Consider the following 20,334-nt stretch of genomic DNA (forward strand, 5'->3'; position numbering starts at 1 on the left):
TTAGGATATTTTTCAAGCTTAATTGCCCTGTCATTTACAATTAGGGATGTTAATGCGACTGTTAAATGTCACAAATAGCTTGCAGCTTTTACTCCCCACTTGGCAAATGGGAATGTCCGGCTGCATATTTTATTTGGAAACAATTTGATGCATTTTAAAACTATGTTCAATGACAAGTTAATCAATTTAATGCTACAATAAAGAGAGCATTGCCTAATTTTTTTCTGCTGAACTGTTTCAGCTGCAGCTACATTGGGTGGTCATGCATGATAATGTGCAAACAAACTTCATTTTGTTAAGGTGGCCGCTTAATTGGGACAAAGATGGAGCAGGAGCAGCATTCTAAGTGCATCACACAAAGCTGATATATGACTGCTAGATGCTTCTTCAGTTTCCTAGCTGTGTGCTCATCTGCCAATTTCTGCAGTCATCTACTGCAGGAAAAAATCCATTAGGATTTTTATTTATTATATTGATGGACAGCTGCAATCTTGTTCCAACAGAATAACTTGTTTTGCAACCACACAAGAAAATAAATAGGCAAGACAGAAAGATTAGGTGCACGGGGTCACATTTATTTATTTAACCTCAAATGGATCTGTATAGGGAAACAAAGGTCTATGGTGCATGAGCCAGCTCTGCCAACACTGAAGGGCAGCTTTTCTTCTAGCCTACCTTACAGCTAGGGATTCCATCCTGCTGCACCCACTCCTGGGGCGCCACAATGCCAGGCAGGTGTTACAGGTTGGCACCAAAGGTGCTCCCTAGCCATGCCAGCCCTGAAGGCAAGCCTCTGAACTTCACCTTTAATGATGCCCATGTGTGTTCAGCTAAATCAGCTCTCCTCCCTTAGTATTGGAGCTGTGTGTATCTGCATGCTGAAGCTACTTGCCAGGCCCCTTAATTCCCTAAGTAGCTGCAAAAGCTTTGGGCACAAGAGGGTCATGAGATTATTCTACCCAAGGACAATTAAGTTTTCAATATCTGTAAACTGCATATTATATTATAAACTCAGGATCCAGAACCAAGAGATACCTATAATGCTAACAATTCTGAATTTCAAATGTGACACCCGGATCTAAGACATGCATTAACAATAAAAATTCAGCACAATTTTGATTAGACAAACTGGGTGCCATCATCCTCAAATGACACATTCATAATAGAACAGAGCAGGATTTCTCTGCTACGGCTCCAGTTCTGTTGAGTGTCCTTCCTGAATTCTTGCTAAGGCACAACCTTGCCAAATACTGATGGTGAAAAGATAAAACCCTGGGAGGAATTTAGTGTCATGCTTTCTTAGCCATTCCATTAAAAAGGTAAAGGTAAATGACCCCTGACAGTTAAGTCCAGTTGCAGACGACTCTGAGGTTGCGGCGCTCATCTCGCTTTACTAGCCAAGGGAGCCGGCGTTTGTCTGCAGAGTTTTTCTGGGTCATGTGGCCAGCATGACTAAGCCGCTTCTGGCAAAACCAGAGCAGCGCACGGAAACACTGTTTACCTTCCCGCCAGAGTGGTACCTGTTTATCTACATGCACTTTGATGTTCTTTCGAACTGCTAGGTTGACAGGAGCTGGGACCAAGCAACGGGAGCTCACCCTGTTGCGGGGATTCGAACCACCAGCCTTCTGATTGGCAAGCCCTAGGCTCAGTGGCTTGTCAGATGCAATGATTCCACCCTCTCCTCCCCCCAGGCACAGTTCCTGGGCTTCTTCTGATTTCATGGGGCAAGGGGGGGAAAGAGGGGAGAAGCCTGTTGTGCAAGTAGAAGTCCTTTCATGGGAGTAGAGTAGAGTAGAAGTCCTTTCATTAGTCAAATCCCACCTATTTAAATTTAACTCTTTCTAACACACCACATTTTAGGCATATCCCTGAATAGTTTGAGTTTATATATACACAGGCTACAATGTATTAGTATACATAAGTATGGATATATTATTTATCAAAATATATGTAAATTCACACACCCATGTACCCATGTGGCATTTTATCACTTAGCGATTCATCTAAACTTGGGAAATGCTTCTCTTGAAATGATAGTGGTTGTAGTCCCCTACTCATTACTGAGAGTACACTTAATGAGCCCAATTTAGTCATGTTAATTAATTTCGATGACACTGCTCTAAGTAAAAGTTGGTGGACAACCCCCTTGTATTTAAGGTGGCATAGAAGCTGTGATGAAACCATGATTTGCAGTGTAGTGTAGATGATTTGGAGTGTAGATTTGGAGCTGCAGTGATTGCAGCAATGAAGGTTAATTTGTGAATTGTATCTTAATTGCCGGTATGGCAAGATTTAGGACTGGACAAGTCAGCATTTGGTTTTGGAATTGTAGTCTTTGAAAGGACCCTTCATATTGTGTATAGAATAGCCAATACAGGGAGTCGGAAATAGCAGTTTTGACTATATTGCATTACTTGCAATGGTTTAAAGATAGTGGCTAAACTCCAAAATAGTTAAAACACAATCAAATTTAAGCATTATCTTCAAAAACTAAATTTATATGCAGGAGGAGAAGGATCTATCAAAGTTGTAATTATTGTAGAGAGGTTGTGCTAAAATAAGTTTGTGATCTATACACTTTCCGCTCCTTGGCCAGTTGCTCTTGATTTCACAAACATCACTTACCTGTCACAGTGGCTTGAAACATTTTGCTCAGATACGAACAGCTAAGGTTACTTTTTATGAGCAGAGGGGCTGTAGCTCAATTTCAGGGGATGTGGTTAGCATACAGAAGCCCCAAGATTCAATCCCTAGCAATTATAGGTAAGACTGAGAAAGAACTTGGTCCGGGGTACTAAAGAGCTGCTTTCAGTCAGTATAAACTAGGGCTATGCCCTGGATTCAGCTGAGACCCAAGCCAAATCAAGCACCTTTTGAGGGAGTCAGGTGCAGGACAAGTCAGGTACAGGCAGCCATGGCTCGCTACAAGTCGGGTTGGATGGCTTGCCCAGAATGATCCACGGCTGTCAATGAGTGGGGCATCAGGCATGAAGGAAAGACAGGCATTGGGTGAGGGGGGGACCTCTGAAAATACCCTGATCACCCAGAAAAAGTAGGAGCCCACCACCTGACTTTCTTGCCCAGCATGGTGCAGAATGCTCCATTACAAATGGCTTCCCTAAAGAGAAATTGCTTGCAAAGGAGCAATATGTGCCAAGCAGAATTGAGGTGTCTGGTGAGCAGCTCTTCTGCAGAGGCACCAACCCTGCTAGAGAAGCCACCTGCAAAGGAGGACCCACAGAATTTACCCCACTGCTCTCAGTTGGGAAAGGGGAAAATTAAGAGCAACATTTCCTTCCTCCTTCTCCCTTCCTTTTCACCCTCCCAGCTGTATTTATTTAGACCCTAAATAGACTTTGGGACTGGATCCGTAACAGGACTCGTGGTCCACAGGTTTGCCCAGGACTGGTTTTGGGGTGCACTGCGGCCGTGGTATGGAGCTATACACAGCCCTAGGGCACACAATGCTTAGCCAGACTGGCCAATATTTTTACTTTGTATAAGGCAGCTTCCTACAATTGGAGCAGCCCAGATGAGAAAAGAAGAAATTGGATATAGCTTCATCCCCCTTCTTTGCAGAATGATTAATATATTGTTTTAATTTATGCAAATATATCCAGATGTTACAGTGGTGTGCAGATAAATTATTGTATAAATAAGCAAATATGTCAACAGTGGGGATAATTAGCTCACTAAGAGAACATGCTTCATGATAAGACAGGTTCACCACCACTGGTAGCCTCAGTGACAAGATTGATAACATGCCTTTGCAAATATTATAGCCTAACCTTTTGCATTCTGAATTGAATTCATCAGTGGTTTCCACTAGGCTCTGGATCAATAGGAAAAGCCTAATGGTGTTATAGATACATAGCAGCACTGCTTACTTGATAGTATCTATATTGTTTGCACCTTCAAATTATGGTCGAGGTCCAGATGAATGTGTATGTAATTATCTTGTGCTGCCTGCTTTTTTTCCCTTTTCATCTTAGCGGCTCTGGCTCCGATAGCAAACTCTCAAACCTAAAGCTATTTGTGTAACTAACTATTTGGAAGGCATCAATGGCTGTTCCTATTGAGTGGTGCCCTAGCAAAACCATATACAAGAGAGAAAACCCAATGTAGCTCTCCAGCCATCTACAGTGATCTGCCAGGTACTTGATAAGGCCTCCCTCCCCTCTTTTTTTTGGGGGGGGGAGGCAGTAAAAAAACTAGAATCACCCTCCCAATAGGCTGCTCCACATAGCTGGCATGGTGCACTCAGCTTAGCATGTTAAACGTTCTTCAGGCCTGTTTAGTTTTGAGCAATGGAACTAGGATGCCAATACAAACCAACAATTGTTTTTTGTTGGAACACCTTTTCAAAAACCATCTTCCATCCTATTTTCATTCCCCCCCCCCTTCTATTTTGTTGTTGCCTATTCTTCCTAAGACATTAATGGAGTATTTGCTCCATTGCTAGTAAAACTCATGATTTGAGGGCATGGAGCTACAATGAAACCTCCCAGATCTAAGCTGTAAATGAGTTAGGGAGCATCTTGGGGAAATTATCGCACTCTTGTACATCATATGAGCCTAGAAACCAAACTCATATGATGGGCCCTGGCATCCCAGGCAAGAAGCAAAGATGCAACTATTATCAAGGTACTAACCTATGGCTAGCAGGCCATATTTGATTTGGTAGTTCAAAGTTGCACAGGACTAAGGTACAAAAAAAGTAATGTGAATGCTGCAAGGTACTCAAAACAGGAGACAATACTAATGAAGAAAGCCTGTAAACTGTGACATCTGCTGATTATTTATGCATATTGGCATACCTGATTTGCATACCTGATTTGCAAACTATCCCTTATCTAGTAATTGTAGCTATTTAAAATATTGTGTCTATAGATCAGATTTCTAAAATATGACCCTTATGTCAGGTAGTAAAATGTTTTGACACAAATAAAATTTTAAAGTGGGATATTTTCAAGTACCGGTAAGTATTTCCCCACATATAGTGGATTACTAGACACACTTAAGGAATTGAATCTGAGTGCTGCAGGATTATTGCTGTTTGTTAGCTGCCTTGAGCAGCTCCTTTTCTAAGAAGGAAAGTAGGATATATATATATATTTAAAAGAAAACAAAATGCACAACATTGTGGTAAAAGCTATCAAGGCCATTCAGCTAATGCATTTAAGTGCAGTCTTGTAAATGTATTGTGTGAAGAAAAAAAGGAGATAAATTTGTGTTTGCTCATCATCCCAATGAATTAAAGGATAGGGCTGTAGGACTAGTTTCCGTGTATTAATCTACCACATTTCTCTTGTCATTGGTTGAATGTTCTTGCCATTCTTTGATGCCATGAACAGCAGAATATGGACCTGAAGAGACAGCTCTGTGACCAGCTTGAAGAGCGCATTAGAGTAGTATACCACAAGAAGTTGTAACTTCTAACACTTTGAGGGTTTCATATGCAGGGTGTTTGGTACAACAATAATGCATGTCAAAGAGATGCTCATCTAATAAAGATGAGCCAGGCTGGCCCATTTTTACCACCTTATTGGGAGTGGAGAAATGGATACCACGTTGGCCATTTTTGCCCCAGGAGGAGAAAGCGCTAGAAATTATTTCAGGCAACTCTGCTACCTCAAGAAACTCTACAATTTTGTTTCTTTACAACTTAAAAGGTGGGCTTTCTTTTGATGCACAGTAAGATATAGCTAGAGCATCTTGAGTGTTGAAACAATGCTATGGCACTTGTAACCTGCTTCCACAAGGAACACAACCCCCAGTGCATAGAGAGTGGTTTTAAAAACGAAAGTGAAATACTCAGGATCAAAACTCCTAGGGACAACAAAAAATGATTTGGCTTGGACCTAACCAACTTGCCCCGTTAGCACAAGTTGCCTCTGCCTGCCCAATGGAAGTTTCCCTCCCTCTCCCTCTCCCTAGCCATGTGTCCCCCAGTCTCTGCTGGGTTTTCCCGGCCAACTTTTCAGTGTTCACATGAGGGGCAGACAAAAGTTTAGCTGTGCAAGCAAATTACCTTGTGCAAATTGGCAAATTTCTTTGGATGAAATTTCTTAGAATGTATATCTAAAATTAAGAGAATACAGAACTTCAATCGTAGAAGTTAATATTCTGATGGCCAAAGTTGAGTGGGTTGTTTATTTCATAGTGTGGTTGGTAGGGCTGTAATTCACCTTGACAATACATTTGATGCATTTCAGGGACTTCACCTGAATAAAATTAAAATTTTAAAAATCATTCATCAGAAGGCTCCTTTAGAAATAAAACAAATCATTTCCCAGGCTGAATTTAAATCTTCATGTAACAGCCTGGGCAGCTGTGACACACCAAATAAAAACTGACAGACTGTTCTGTGATGTGCTACCACAAGTTGGCGTTGAAGTTCAGAATGGAATCTCAGCCCACCTGCAAGAACCAGCTTCACAAATGATTCATCAAAGTAGTACTCAAATGGCTTACATTGTTAATAAAATCTCTTTATCTGAAACTATAATTTAATATTCATGTATCTAATTTACATGTGACAAAGTAGCATATTCTAAAATTAGAGTGTAACCAGCAAACTATTGACTACTGTAAACAATACGAAAAAACACAACCCAAATATTTCTTAGTAAATGAAAAGATACAACTTTTAACCAGGGAAACTATTTTAGTTGTTGATACTGGTTTAAACATAGCTGTAATCATGGCTTGAAAAAATTGTTCAAGCACACAGACATTTTCTGTGGAAGGAGTTTTGTGTATATACATAAAGTCCAAGCGTATACTACCAAATTTCTGCTTATTGAATTATAGTTGGTACAGTAAAATAGTGAATGCTTGAAAAACTTTTACAGGGAAGGGAAACAAACTAATATGTTTATTTATCAGACTTAATCTGATATTGTTTCCCAATGTAAATTGAAACAAAAGGATATTTTCTCAATATTTTGAAGCTTGACAGTGAAAAAATTGCACTAATTGAAAAGTTGCAATAGTTGGTTAGGCTGCAGCTCTCCTGTGCAAATATCAATATTTATGTCAGGTGTGCATTATGCTGAAATTGAGAAATCATGTGCATTTTAAATAAAAACAGAGCAACTACGTACAGAACAAACAGTGAATCTTAACAGAATCAACATGCACTAACCCTACTCTTATGCAAAATTAATTTCTTCCAGGAAACTGCATCTGACCATTGGCCTTCCACAAAGGTATACGTTTTGTCCCTTGGTAATACATTTGGACTTTTGTATTCAAATCCCAGTTTGTTAGCTCATTGTCACCAAATGTGCTGCTCCACTGGTATATCCTTTAGCTGCCCTTGGGCTTCTGTAGAATCTGTTCTCTCACAGTCACTTTTATTTATGGTTTCAGTGAGCCTCACTGAAAATCTCCTCAGTTCTGTACAAATAGCTTCCTTATTCATCTTCCTCTGGTTCCTGTGATAAAATTGGCGCTTCCTCCTTTAAACAAGCACTAAAGAAGCTGAGAATTGTGCTATAAAGGTGATATTTACTCTTCTCTGCTGTGATGTAATGACCTTCATCTGGGTAGATCTGGGTGAGGAAATGTAAAAATAAATAGGCTTTAAAAACCAAATGATAGGGGTCTCTGATTTGTTTTAAATGCTTTTGCATCAACACAGAATTAGGCATTAGGCAATGTTATGGCTTCATTGAAAGCTCATAAAATTCAAACTAAAATTCATTTTCCTGATATTTTAAATCAGCATTTCATCGCCTACACTGAAAGCTTTAGCAATAAAAGTATTTACATATATTTATTTAAAATGGCCTTTCTGATTTGGATTTTCAAAATGGTTTAGGGGGAATAGATATTTAATTTCTATCAATTATTGTATCAGCCTGATATACAACCTGGTAAAAATGTGGATCTAGTATGACTTCAAAACTAATCCAAAGGTTTATTGTACAGTGGTACCTCGGGTTACAAATGCATCAGGTTACAGACTCCGCTAACCCAGAAATAGTACCTTGGGTTAAGAACTTTGCTTCAGGATGAGAACAGAAATTGTGCGGCGGCAGCAGGAGGCCCCATTAGCTAAGGTGGTGCTTCAGGTTAAGAACAGAATTCCAGAACGAATTAAGTTCTTAACCCGAGGTACCACTGTACCTTGTTTAGAGTCCAGGATCCATTCCGGAGCCCTGGATGCTCCACAAAGTGCTGTTTTCCGTACACACGTGAGCGGTTTTGCACTTCTGCACATGCGCAAAGCGCTATTTAGTGCTTCTGCACGTGCGTGAGCAGCAAACCTCGAAGTAACCCAGAAAGGACGCTAAATGGGGCGGACTCACAACAAGGTACTACTGTACTAGCAATATTAATGACATGGAGCCCAAATAGTGGGTGGGATTGTATATTGCTGCTACTGGTAATATTTGGACATAAACATGGGTATTGATAATGATGCTGCGGTTTTACTTAACTGACAGCTGATAGGAAATGAAAGCAACTATTATTGTACAGTTGCCAAACCTCATTTCATAATTAAAAGGTTTAACGAACATATTTTACTTAAACAACCAGTCACACATGTTAACTGGTGTCTCCAAATATATTGTTCCAAAATATTTCGAGCATTTCATCCTTTCTAACCAGCAAAAGCAGAGTTTTAATTTCCAAGTTAACCTTATAACAGATAGGAATAATGCACTTATGAACAGCACATAGAAGTATGATTAAGTCATTAGCTTTGATCAATAAGAGGTCAGAGCTTATCTTTCAATGTCACTATAAAAATAGTATTGTGTTTCTAAATACTTAAAAGAGCATCAAAGAGGCCAAGATGCTCAAGCTCTGATACCACTAAAGCCATCTTCCTGCAGTGCAGAGTCCTCTGTGCAGAAATCAGTCTGGATCCAACTCCCTATTTTTTATTTTATTTGTGCATAGATTCATTTTTTGAAGTTATTCAACTATACATAGTCTAGACAAACATGGTGCTATTTTCTTATATATTGTATACTTGCAAGGAAAAGAATAATAAAAATTCTAAGACTGGTCATAATTAAAACATACTGAAGGATGCACTATTGAGATGTCTGACCATTACATACCTGCATAGTATAATTCACTCCAGCTTTTATTAGATGTTTAATTAATTCTGCTGAATGCTGGAAATGAACTTTAGCTGTGGGACAATAACATGTGTTAGCAAAAAAGCATTATTAATGTCAACCAGATCTTACAGATTAGCTGCCATCCTGTTCAGGCTTCAATCTAATATGCTCATACAAAGGACCTTATTATATTCCTGCACTTAACACATGAAGGTCAGGGACACTGTAATGACGGGGATCTATCAGTGAGGCCACAAGTACATCTTCTCTGTTGCTGTTGTGTGTGAGTGCCCTACACACAAATACAGTGGGTAATTCTGCTGAATATTCTTTCCTAGCACTTCAAGAAATATCTTCTTTCTTCATAACAGAACAGCTATAGCATAGTAGTTAGGGATAGAATTCTCTGAAACATCTCAGTGCCAGGCTTGATTTTTCCTATTTCACTCTTTGATCTAAAAAGTGAATAACTTTTTTACTGGTTTGTCTGATTTTTCATACTATATGTATAATATTATATACACAATATTATATTGCATTTAAGTATTTTTATTCAGTTGTATTCATTCATTCATTCATTCATGTATTTTATGGGCCTTGACTCCTTTATATGTATTATATATAGGATATACCTATTAATATGTTTGGGTAATATCTGCATTTTTAGACACATTGATAGGTGAACTGCATCACAAAATTCACAGTAGTATGGACATTTAAGGATAGTTTGTTTTTATTTGTGTATTGGTTTAAGAAAGGCAAATTAGATTCTGATTCACCATTCCTAAGTGAAACTGAACCTCTTAGAATTAGCTGATTTTTCCAGGAAAATATATTTCATCCTGCCTCCACTCAATTTTAGTTTTGCCTTCACAATGCAGGTAGTGGTTCTGGGTCTTCAGCTGGACTGTTTGAATGATCAGCCTTTTTAGTTGTCCAATGAGGGAGAATGGTTGTACCCATCCATTGAACTGGGACAAGGTGTTCCAACATCATGAAACAGTGTTGGAAAACCCACTCCTTTGGAAATATTATTCCCATACTAGTTAAGCCTGCATTTGACCATATAAATATAAGAAATCATGCATTTTTTAGCAGTGAAGGGAAGTACACTGTAAATGCACTGTAGAAATTAATCCACTACAATCTATTGTATGCTATAAGTCCCCCCACCCCCGCAACATTTATATTTTGCCAATGGTGGAATCAATAATAATTTGAAAGCTGATTAAATATTGATGCTGTCATTTATTAATATATGTTGCCATCTACCAATGACATGGGTGTTTTATATGATTTAAACAAATTGGTACCTACAGCTGCTAAGAGTTACAAATATTCAGTTACGAGAAATGTCATCTGTTCAGATGTAAAACTGTCAATTGACTCTGACAACAGGCTCTCTGGGGGCAGACAAAGCTCAGTATTATCAAAAGAACACACACACACGCCTCTCTTTCACTGAACTTAGCTGCGCCACTAGCTACAACTGTAAATGGAACTATTTGTGTGTCTACTTACTATCAGCTGTCCCGTGGACAATTAACAACTTTTCTTCTTTAAAGCCGTGAATATTGTGTAGCACGCTGGATGCCTTTAGGAAAGAAACACACACACATGTACACCTCTACGAGTGATTTGCATTTCAAGCGCCCCTGCAACACCATAAATATCTAAAGTACAACTTGCTTACCTGATAAGCATTTTCTTCTTTAGATGGAAGGCCAAGGTATCTTTCTGAAAAAGCTGATGCTGTAGGGGAAACAGGATTCTTTTTTATTTGTTTCTGTTAAATTGTTTCCAGATTAAATGAGTTAACATTTAGGGACCTAATCACATGTAACTAAACCCAAGCTTCATGGGTGCAGAATGGGTACAGTCCCTTCCAGTGTAAAAGATTTGCTATTTTTTAATCCATCAGAGAGGGAAAATTGGGTACCTGCCTAGTAGACAAACTGAATAGTACAAAATACTCACCATACAATCTCATGTCTGTAATTGGTGCAATCACTGCTCCACACTTGAAAAGCCTTTCATTGGACTTGAGAATCATTGATGCAATGTATCCTCCATAGCCCTACAAAACAACCTAATGTGAGTTAAAATGTGCCCATTATTGCCTTAATGAAACTGGGTTTTTTGTTATGCATTTACATCTATTTCTATGGCCTTCTGATCTTCTGTGAATTATAAATTGACAATTAAAGAGAGAATCAAACCTGTTTTAAGCCATTTTTTGTCTTAAAAAGGTGTTTTGAGCCAATATTCACTACAGCAGAGTGCCCTGAAATTATTTAAAGTTTATATGTAGTGGTAAAAATGGCATCTTAGCCTCCTACTTCCTCTCAGTAGTATGGTGACTTGGGGAGCATAGGAAGATGTCTTGTACAGCCAGACTATTGGTCCTTCTAACTCAGTATTGTTGACTGTGACTGGCCCTATTATTCAAAGGTTAAGTCATGTTTTTTTCTTATTTACTTATGAATATTTGGAGTCCAGAATCAAATGTTACAGGAGATGTGTGATGTACTTAAATATTTGATATATTTATTCATTGGTGGAAATGGTGTGGGGTGGATGTTAATGATGAGACACAGCACTTGTCCCAGCTTTCCTTGGCATTTCATGGGCTGGACAGGGTCAAAATACACTCTAAATATTTATGAGATATTTAGGAGGGAATCCAAGACTTCTCAACAGGCACGGGGGTTATGAGGTAGCTGAACCTTGTTGTTGTTTTCTTTTGCAGATCAGAGCCACCCCACCCTCTGCAAATGCCTTAAGGAATGAGGCTATATCACGATGGGCATTCAAGCAATAGTAGAAGAGAAAATCAGTCACCCCAGATTAAGGTAAGAATTAAGAAAAGGGTATGTCATGTGAAAGTTCTTAGAGCCCCACTCCCCTGTGAATGATAAGCAAATATAACCCCCTCCCCACTTTTCTTCAGGGGAATGGGCCTTCCAAAGTGGTGATGGGGAACTATTTGGTGGGTGGGTGTAGAAATTCTTTGGCTTTTGGCTACACACTGAATGTGGCTATGGCAATCCATATAACACCTTAGGTTGATTCTCAGACTGTTCATGTTTAAATATTTATCTGATTTATTTACTTTTTTTTTAGGAGGGAGGAGTATATCTAGAAAAATAGCATATAAGGAGAAATATCTCTCCCCAACACATGCTTTTGTGCAAGGGGTTTATGATGCAAGAGGGAATCAAACAATTTATCAAAACTCAGGCAGTTGCAGGAATGCTGTAGCAAATGATATTTTTGAACATACAATAAGGCTCTAAAAAGTAAGCACTGGTTTGCTCTTCACAAATTATCTCCAGTGTCAGATGTGCACCACAATGAACATTATGCCCACAAAGCAGCTTATGATGGCCAACACCTGCCTCACTCAAAATTTATAAATTGTTCTTTGTTGGATGAAGATGAACTGTGTTTAAATAGCTGTTTGTTTGTTTAAAAAAAACAAAGCCTGCTTGTTTTGTTTCCGTATAAAATGCTTGCCAATTGATTCCACACTTCTAAGAGATAGAGTTCAAGGTCTAGCAATCCTAATTTAAGACTTATATAACCAACAGCAGGTTTCTCCAAAAAGCCTGTGTCATTCCCTACTCTGTGGGAAGAAACCCATCCCTTTTAAACCCAGATAATAATTTATTAATCATTATTATGTGCAGAGGATCTTTTCAGTCCTTGACAATATGGACTTTCACTGTGCTCTGTGTATGTCTACTTCAGAATAACATCATTTATTTAATTGAAAACTACAATAAAATCTTATATAACCCAGGATAAACAAAGTTTATGCAAAGCACACAGTTCAAGATTTGTAAAATAAATTACTTAGAACTATAAAATACAAATAAAAAGATTGGGGAGAAATTCCTTCATTCCATTACTTCATTGATCTGATCTGCCACTCTCAGACTAACGTGGAAATCAGAACATAATTATCTTTTGGATTTTGCACTTTTCCAAATTTTGTGATATAGTGTTCACATTAAATACATTAATAATGCATTTTAATGAATAAAATACACTTAGGAATTTAAATATTTATCTCCATGTACACATATCCAGGCCTTTTTTTCCAGCTAGAACAACATTCTGACACCTCTCACCCCGGCCCTGGAAGTAGTGGGAGAGACCTGACAGTGTCAGCAAAACCCCACTGCACCTCTGGCTCATGAGGAACCCTCCCTGGACCCCAAATGAGATATCCTCTATGGGCTCTGGAGAGGCAGAGGCACAGTGGGGCTTTGCTGAGGCTCTTCGGCCTCCCAGCTGATGTGTGAGGAAGCCATATCTCAGCTGAGCAAGCCCCCCACCTGCTCCAGCTCACGTGAGCCAGAGACGCGTGGGGGAACCTCATTAAGCTCCTCAGTTAAGCAACCTCAGCAATAGGCCTGGACGATGTATTGATACATCACCCAGGACTGGTATGAGGGCCAGAGCGTGATAGCGGCTTCACATGGCAGTGTATCGTGAGTGAAACTGTCGCTGCTCCTAAGCCCCTCTGCCACCAGGGCACTGGGGGACTCAGGAGTGGCAGAGTTTTTACCAGTGATATACTGCTGGTGAAGCAGCCATCACACTCTGGCCCTCAGATGGACTGTGTGGGCAGGCAGCTTCTTTAAACTGCTCCACTCAAGGGCGTGTGGCTGGCTGCATCTCAGCGGAGCAGTTCATCAAATTCCCTATCCTGCTTCTGGCTCACATGTGCCAGGGGTGTGTGTGTGGCTTTGGCAAACTGTTCTGTTGAGGAATGGGCAGCCTGACAGAAGCTGCCTCTGGTTCACGAGGAGATCCCCAGCCTGAATATATCCTTCTTGGGCTCTGGGTGGGTCTTCTGAGGGAGGTGTGTTCTGGCACCTTTTACTCTAGAAAAAAAGCACTGCTCGTCTCAGAGCTTGGCTGAGTGCTGCATACCAATGAAAGTTATAGGAATGTGCCATGGGCTTATAAAATAGCCCAACCAGAGATGGCAAAGGGAGGGGGGCTATTTCTGTTATACAAGGGGGTGGGAAGCATTGATTGAAGTGGTAGTGCAGGAACCTTGCTTTTGGACTTGAAGGTTGTGTGTTAATGGCCACATAATTAAAGATATAAATAAAATGTCATCAATAAATGGGGAAGATATAACTTTCCTGGACTGCTAAAGTAATGACTGGTGGATACTTTATTTGATACTGATGGATACTTTATTTGATACTGAATGTGTGTAGTCTGTAGTACACTGTATGTGTGTCTGCGGTCACAAATTGTTACAGCATTCACAATGAGCTTTACAACTAGGAAGGGCACAAAGAGTAGATGTCTTAAAAGAGTTGCTTCATCTCTTGCATCCAAAAAAAGCAAACATCGATATCTGAAAACTACAACTCTTTTTGTGGTTAAGTTCTAAACACGGTTTGAGACAGAGCAAGAAAGATGGTTGAGAATCTATTTAACTTTTTGCTAAAGGTGAAAGTATTTGTCTGGCTCTTCTATTTAATGCCAGAGGCAATAGCATCCAACAGCTGACAGACTAACAAAGGATATCTTGAACAGATGGCACAAAAAAGGATGTTACTCATAGCACAATAGGCTGTGAATGGGTTTGCATGTAAAATATGTATTAAAAAGGGAATGATGAAAGTAATAGCAAGCCACATTTGCATTTTTGGGAGGAAGGTTTTTTTTAAAAAAGATGTGTATTAAATGCAGGATAACTTCAAATGCAGGATTCTATATTCAGGTAGGTAGCCATGTTGGTCTGACTCAATCGAAATAAATAAAAAATTTTAAAATTGTGCAGTAGCACCTTAGAGACCAACTAAGTTTGTTCCGGGTATAAGCTTCTGTGTGCATGCACACTTCTTCAGATACACTGAAACAGAAGTCACCAGACCCTTATATATATATAGTGGGAGGGTGGGGTGGGGTTTTTCTCAGAAGGGAAGTAGGAGATGGGTGATTGACTCAATGGGTATGGTAAACCTGTTGATGACCGTTAACGACTGCAAATGCAGGAAGTTAGTCTTTACTTCTACCATGACTTCTGTAACCAAGCACCTCCAGAAAACATAAATATAAAAATGAAACTGCTTGATTCAAAAATATTGGAAAATGTTATGTATTAAAGGCACAATGAAGTCAAACTTCATACTTTCAAGTCTCATTGATTTCCATAGGCAGATTGACCATGTACTTAACCTAAGTGTACTTTAAAGTAATTAACTTTGGATATATTGAATTCTGTTATAAACCACAGGCTTAGTTTCAATGTTTCTTTTTTTCCTTTTCAGATTACAGTAGCACTTAACTCTTGCTGTTTTGAAGTTAGCACTCAAGGGTGCATTCCTAGCTTCACCTAAAATTGGCATTAGAGCTGGGCAGTAATCCATTTTATTGTCTGAAATAGTATGGTGTTCACATTGTGATACTGGCTCAAGTTGCCTGAGCAGGTCGGCTGCGTCTTTCCTCTTCGGGCCGTCAGTCGCTCCAGGAGGAAAGATGCAGCCCACCAGCTTGGGCGAAAACAGGCAGGCACCTTTGAGGGAGCCCTGGTATCTCTCGGGGCTCCCTTACCGTCGCAGGGCTGGGCAATGTATCTTGGCTGCTTCTTCCTCCCCTAAGGTCGGGAGGAAGAAACAGCTGAAATACATTCCAGACATTGTGATATATCAGCATATAGAATGATGTTGAAAACCAGATTATTGGCGTATTTTACCGTATTTTCCCTCTATAGGAAGCACTTTTTCCCCTCCAAAAATTAAGGGGAAATGTGTGTGCGTCCTATAGAGCGAATGCAGGCTGTGTGGCTAAGCCCAAAGCTTAGAACGCTCCATCTCGCTGTTCTAGCTTGGGGATAGCTGCACAAACCCTCTGCAGGGCAGCTGGGTGCCTTCACTGAAGCCTGGAGAGCGAGAGGGGTCAGTGCGCACCAACCCCTCTCGCTCGCCAGGCTTCCAGCCGCCTGATGCCTCCAGAGCTCAGCAGTACCTCCTGCTCTGCTCCGGAGGCTTTGGGTGAATGCACCTTGCATGCACCTTGTTTTAGAGGGGGAGAACAAGGGGGATTTTTTTTTTCCTGTTCTCCCCCTCCTATGGTCCGGTGCGTCCTATAGAGCGAAAAATACGGTATTTTAAAAATGTCCACTCTATATAGCACTCAGAATATCACAATGAAAACAGTAACAAGTCAAATAAAAAGGTACCCGTATTAATCACCAAAATGATGGGAAGCTTTCAGGTGAACCTCTTGGGGAAAGAAATCCTAAGAAGCCCTGTCCCAGTCACTACCTATCTGACATGATGGTGGGGCCATTTGGACTAGGGCTGCTGGTGGTGACGTCTGAACATGGACTGGCAGATGCACATTCCTTCAGTTACACTGATCTCAAAGTATGCAGGACTTTAAAACAAGAATGGGTAACCTGGGGCTCTCCAAATGTTGTTGGACTCCAATTCCCATAAGCCTGAGTCAGCATGGCTAATGGGAGTGGTTGTCCAGCAGCCTATGTAGGGCAACAGGTTACCCATTCCAAAGTTAAGCACCAGTAATTTGCCATGTGCTCACAAACATTTGTAATTAATGCAGAAGTTTAAGAATCATTCTGATATGGTTCAGCCTATTGGTTTTCAAAAGCTTTGCAGCTGTATTTTGAACTTGCTGAATTTTCCAAATCATCCTCAAAAGTAGCCCCATGGAAGCAGCCGTACCTGGAGGTTTCACAGCATGGGTAACTGTAGTTATCACTATCCAGGCACACCCTGCCTGAGACAATGGCCCTGCATCTCCCAACATCAGCTGGACTGAGTTTCAGTTTACTGGCCCTTATCCACTCCATTATGAATTTATAGGCACTGCTCTAAAGACTTCTAGTGCTTCAGCTGACATGGATGTGAAAAATAAATACACTTGGGTTTAATAGCCATACTGATGCTGCCTCCACAGCCGCTTCATATAGATGCCAAAAGGAGTGGGAGAAATAATGGAACCCTTGCAGGACCCCTAATATAAAAGCCAAGCAAAAGTCTCACTACATCACCTCTTGGAAATGCCCCTACTCCCAAGACCCACCAGTCCCAACTGCAGAGTGTCTATGGAGAAGGTTACCCAAGTCCTCCCCCTACATACCACTCCTGGCATAGGTTTTTCATCAGGGTTATCAAAGCAGTGTCTGTGAGAGTTCCAGGCCTGAAACCAAATTTAATTTAATCTAGATAATACCACCACTCTTAGGGGGATATTAGTAATTGTTTGTAATAAAAAGAAAATTTAAACATAGAAGAATCAGAAACCGACGAAATGCTATTAGGAGCAAGTTGCTACATCATATTCATTCCAGAATGTTACCTTTCCAAATATGCTCAGTCTCTTGGAGTCAACGAATGGTTGCTTTATCAAGTATCTGTAACAGGAAGTTTATATCATATTACAAAAAAGTTGTTTTTCATTAAAGTTATTTCCTGAAGAAGAATGTTCGTATTTATGACTACTGTGCTGCAGATGATTCAAAAGAGGATATTAAATAAATTACGCTTTGTTTTGTTTAAGTCTTCCACATTTTTTTCTTGAATCCCATTAATAATACATACTGCAGTTGTAACAATCTTCAACATAAAAATAAAAGCTGCAGTGTTCACAGCAGGATAAAATATTAAAGACATTTTGTAAGCTTAGGCCACAAGTCTTGTTGTTCCTAAATGTGGGATCCCAGGAAAGAAAAAAAGCATTCAATCAACCAAAACTTCCATACTCCTGACATTATATATGGTGTCAGGCCCTAGGAAGGTAGGTGTGCCTTACCCAAAATGGCATTATATGATAGCCTCTAAGACTTGGTGGGCCTTCATAAGAATACTGTTGTAATACAATTTGATGTGTTTTTAGCTATTAGTAAATAACACAACACAATTTTTCCATTCATTCAGACTTTGTATATCTTAAGCAGGATTATTCATTAAGCTATTACACTGATTAGGGATACTAATTTACATTTTAAGATAAGAGCACAATCCTGTGCATGTCTACTCAAAATTAAGTTCATTTTGTTCAATGTGAATTGCTTCCAGGAAAATGTGTATAGTATTACAGCCTAAATAGCTTTGTCAAATGAGTGTGGGATCTGATAAATCAATTTGATTTATTATGCTGAAACAGGATCCTTAGTCCAGAAGTGGGATAAGCAGAATTGTATTCTTCGTAACTGGGATACATTGCAATTGTCTGATACATCTTAACCTTTTATGCATAACATATGGAGCCCATTCTCCATTATGTGATGTTTAATTAGTCAATTAAAAAGCCCAGTTAGACTAGACCTTGAAGTTTCCTTTATCAGGAAATCCCAAAACAATGGTTCAGTGAATTTTATTTAATTTTCTTGCTATCAAACATTAAATATTTTTATATTGATCCATTACAGCAGTTATACATTTCCAAAATAAACACTGGATCAACCCAAATAGTATAGAATAGAATATAGGAAATAGAATAATATTTTGCACATACGTACTCTACAGCTGCTATCTGGTCCTTCACTTCCACTGATCCTAAGGAACGGTGGACTTCTTGCAGAATCTTTAGACCTTGAAATCCACTCCCTCTTCCATCAAACTGAGCTACGATGACATTATCAGAGTTGACAAGCACAGAATCCCAGTCAATGTGAAACTTATCTGTAACCAACTGGCTGCCTGGAGCTTCATCGCTGTAAATACCAACATACCAGACAGAAACGAAGGCTATTGACAATGTGATGCACTTTGCAGTTCTTCAATATTTTATTTAACCTAGATGGCAGAGTTCACTAGGAGTTACGCAACCCGGTTGAATTATTGTCAGTTTAATCTATAACAGCACATTAACCACTGCTGTTATCACTTATGGGGAACAGTAAACACAAATAACTTCTTGAACTGTGCAGAAATAAGCTGTTAAGATTAACACATTGTTTACTCGTCTCATAGCCAGGAAGGAAGGCACACACGAAGATGCTTTGTACCATGTCAGACTACTTGTCCGTTTTGAAAACATCTCCCCAAGGTTTCATGAGAGATACTTAACCTGACACTTTTAAATGAAGAGACTGAACGCAGAATATGATGGGGTGGGAGGGTAACAGTGGCCAGGAAAAAGGCATGAATTAATCTTAACCTGGACAAAGCCACCTGGACAAAAACATTTTAGATAGAATTAGAGCCCAACTGTTTTATTTGCTGCAGTGTTTTCAGGGAAGGGGAAGGCAACCTACCTGCATTTTAGCCAGTTCTATTTTCATTTTCCAATAAACACTACTTTTGCAGGTGGCTGGTGGTACAGGAGGAAAAGTACATTTGGTGACATCTAACAATCAACTTAAACTTGCACAACCAGCCACCTGTGAACCATCCTTCTTTTTTTAGAAAAAAACCCCATCCGATTTCCAGTTGCATATTTTCAGATTTGCTGTGCATGTGAAATAAAATCAGCAAAATACTATGTGTGAATAATAGATGTGCCTTCCTCCCTTGTCCACTTGCACACTTGCGATTCATGTGCATCTTACCCAGGATAGTTAATATGTGATTTCCCCATAAAAGATGTACAGGTTTTAGCACAGGAAACCGATAAGCAAAGAAAGACAATGTGTGAGTAACTCACAGCACTTGCTTCTGTCCACTTACATAATCTCCCATAGTTTTGATGAGTTTACTAGGCATAAGTACAACAGCTATTTGGAGGATTCATAACCACACAGGTCTGAAACTGACGGAAAGGGCAAATTCCTGCACTATAATTTATTTTTCTTTATTAAATTTATAGTCTTCCCCAGACAGGCAAATGCCCGATTGGATTTTATAATAACCTCTAGGAGATTTAGGAAATGCTGTTGAGAAAAACTCTTTTCTCCTTCCAAGTTAGTAAGATACAGAAACGACTGTAACTTATTTTGTGACTGGAAATACAAATATTCTAGGATGGGGTGAAACACTTCTACTGGCTATTTTCATTCAATACTGCTGCTATTCATATTTTTTTTCAATGACAATGAAATGTCAGTTTTGAGAAAGGTTTGTTATTTTCCCCCAGCCACACATGTCATAAAACCAAGAATCTATCAAGAAGTGATATATCTCAGTGAAAACTATATATGCCAGTAGAATTAAAATAAATGTATATTTGCTTGTACCTTGTGTGGAAATTAGATTGGACAGTATCTATGAGCTCACTATTCAGGGTTCTTGAAGAGTGGAGTAAAAATAATCACTGT

The 20,334-nt window shown here is 39.5% G+C and overlaps 1 protein-coding gene and 1 long non-coding RNA gene across 4 annotated transcripts in view; one reads left to right on the forward strand and one right to left on the reverse strand.

Annotated features, from left to right (window-relative positions):
• The window catches only part of LOC310701367, a 41,307-nt gene extending 29,372 nt beyond the window's left edge, over positions 1 to 11,935 (forward strand). Inside the window, exon 3 of the long non-coding RNA XR_014523027.1 lies at positions 11,833 to 11,935. This is a non-coding gene — a long non-coding RNA (uncharacterized lncRNA). The remainder of the gene's footprint in view (positions 1 to 11,832) is intronic.
• DPP10 (dipeptidyl peptidase like 10) overlaps positions 6,474 to 20,334 on the reverse strand; it is a 559,151-nt gene continuing 545,290 nt past the window's right edge. For all 3 annotated transcript variants that reach the window (XM_083489332.1, XM_083489331.1, XM_083489333.1), the window contains 7 exons: positions 18,598 to 18,792; positions 17,436 to 17,490; positions 11,061 to 11,160; positions 10,777 to 10,835; positions 10,605 to 10,677; positions 9,081 to 9,154; positions 6,474 to 7,559 (listed from right to left, as the gene is read on the reverse strand). In XM_083489332.1, coding sequence (XP_083345458.1) covers positions 7,422 to 7,559; positions 9,081 to 9,154; positions 10,605 to 10,677; positions 10,777 to 10,835; positions 11,061 to 11,160; positions 17,436 to 17,490; positions 18,598 to 18,792 — 694 coding nt within the window. In that variant the 3' untranslated portion in view covers positions 6,474 to 7,421. The remainder of the gene's footprint in view (positions 7,560 to 9,080; positions 9,155 to 10,604; positions 10,678 to 10,776; positions 10,836 to 11,060; positions 11,161 to 17,435; positions 17,491 to 18,597; positions 18,793 to 20,334) is intronic.

The sequence above is a fragment of the Podarcis liolepis genome, assembly GCF_965112155.1.
Source record: "Podarcis liolepis genome assembly, chromosome: 1".
Lineage (NCBI taxonomy): Eukaryota > Metazoa > Chordata > Lepidosauria > Squamata > Lacertidae > Podarcis > Podarcis liolepis.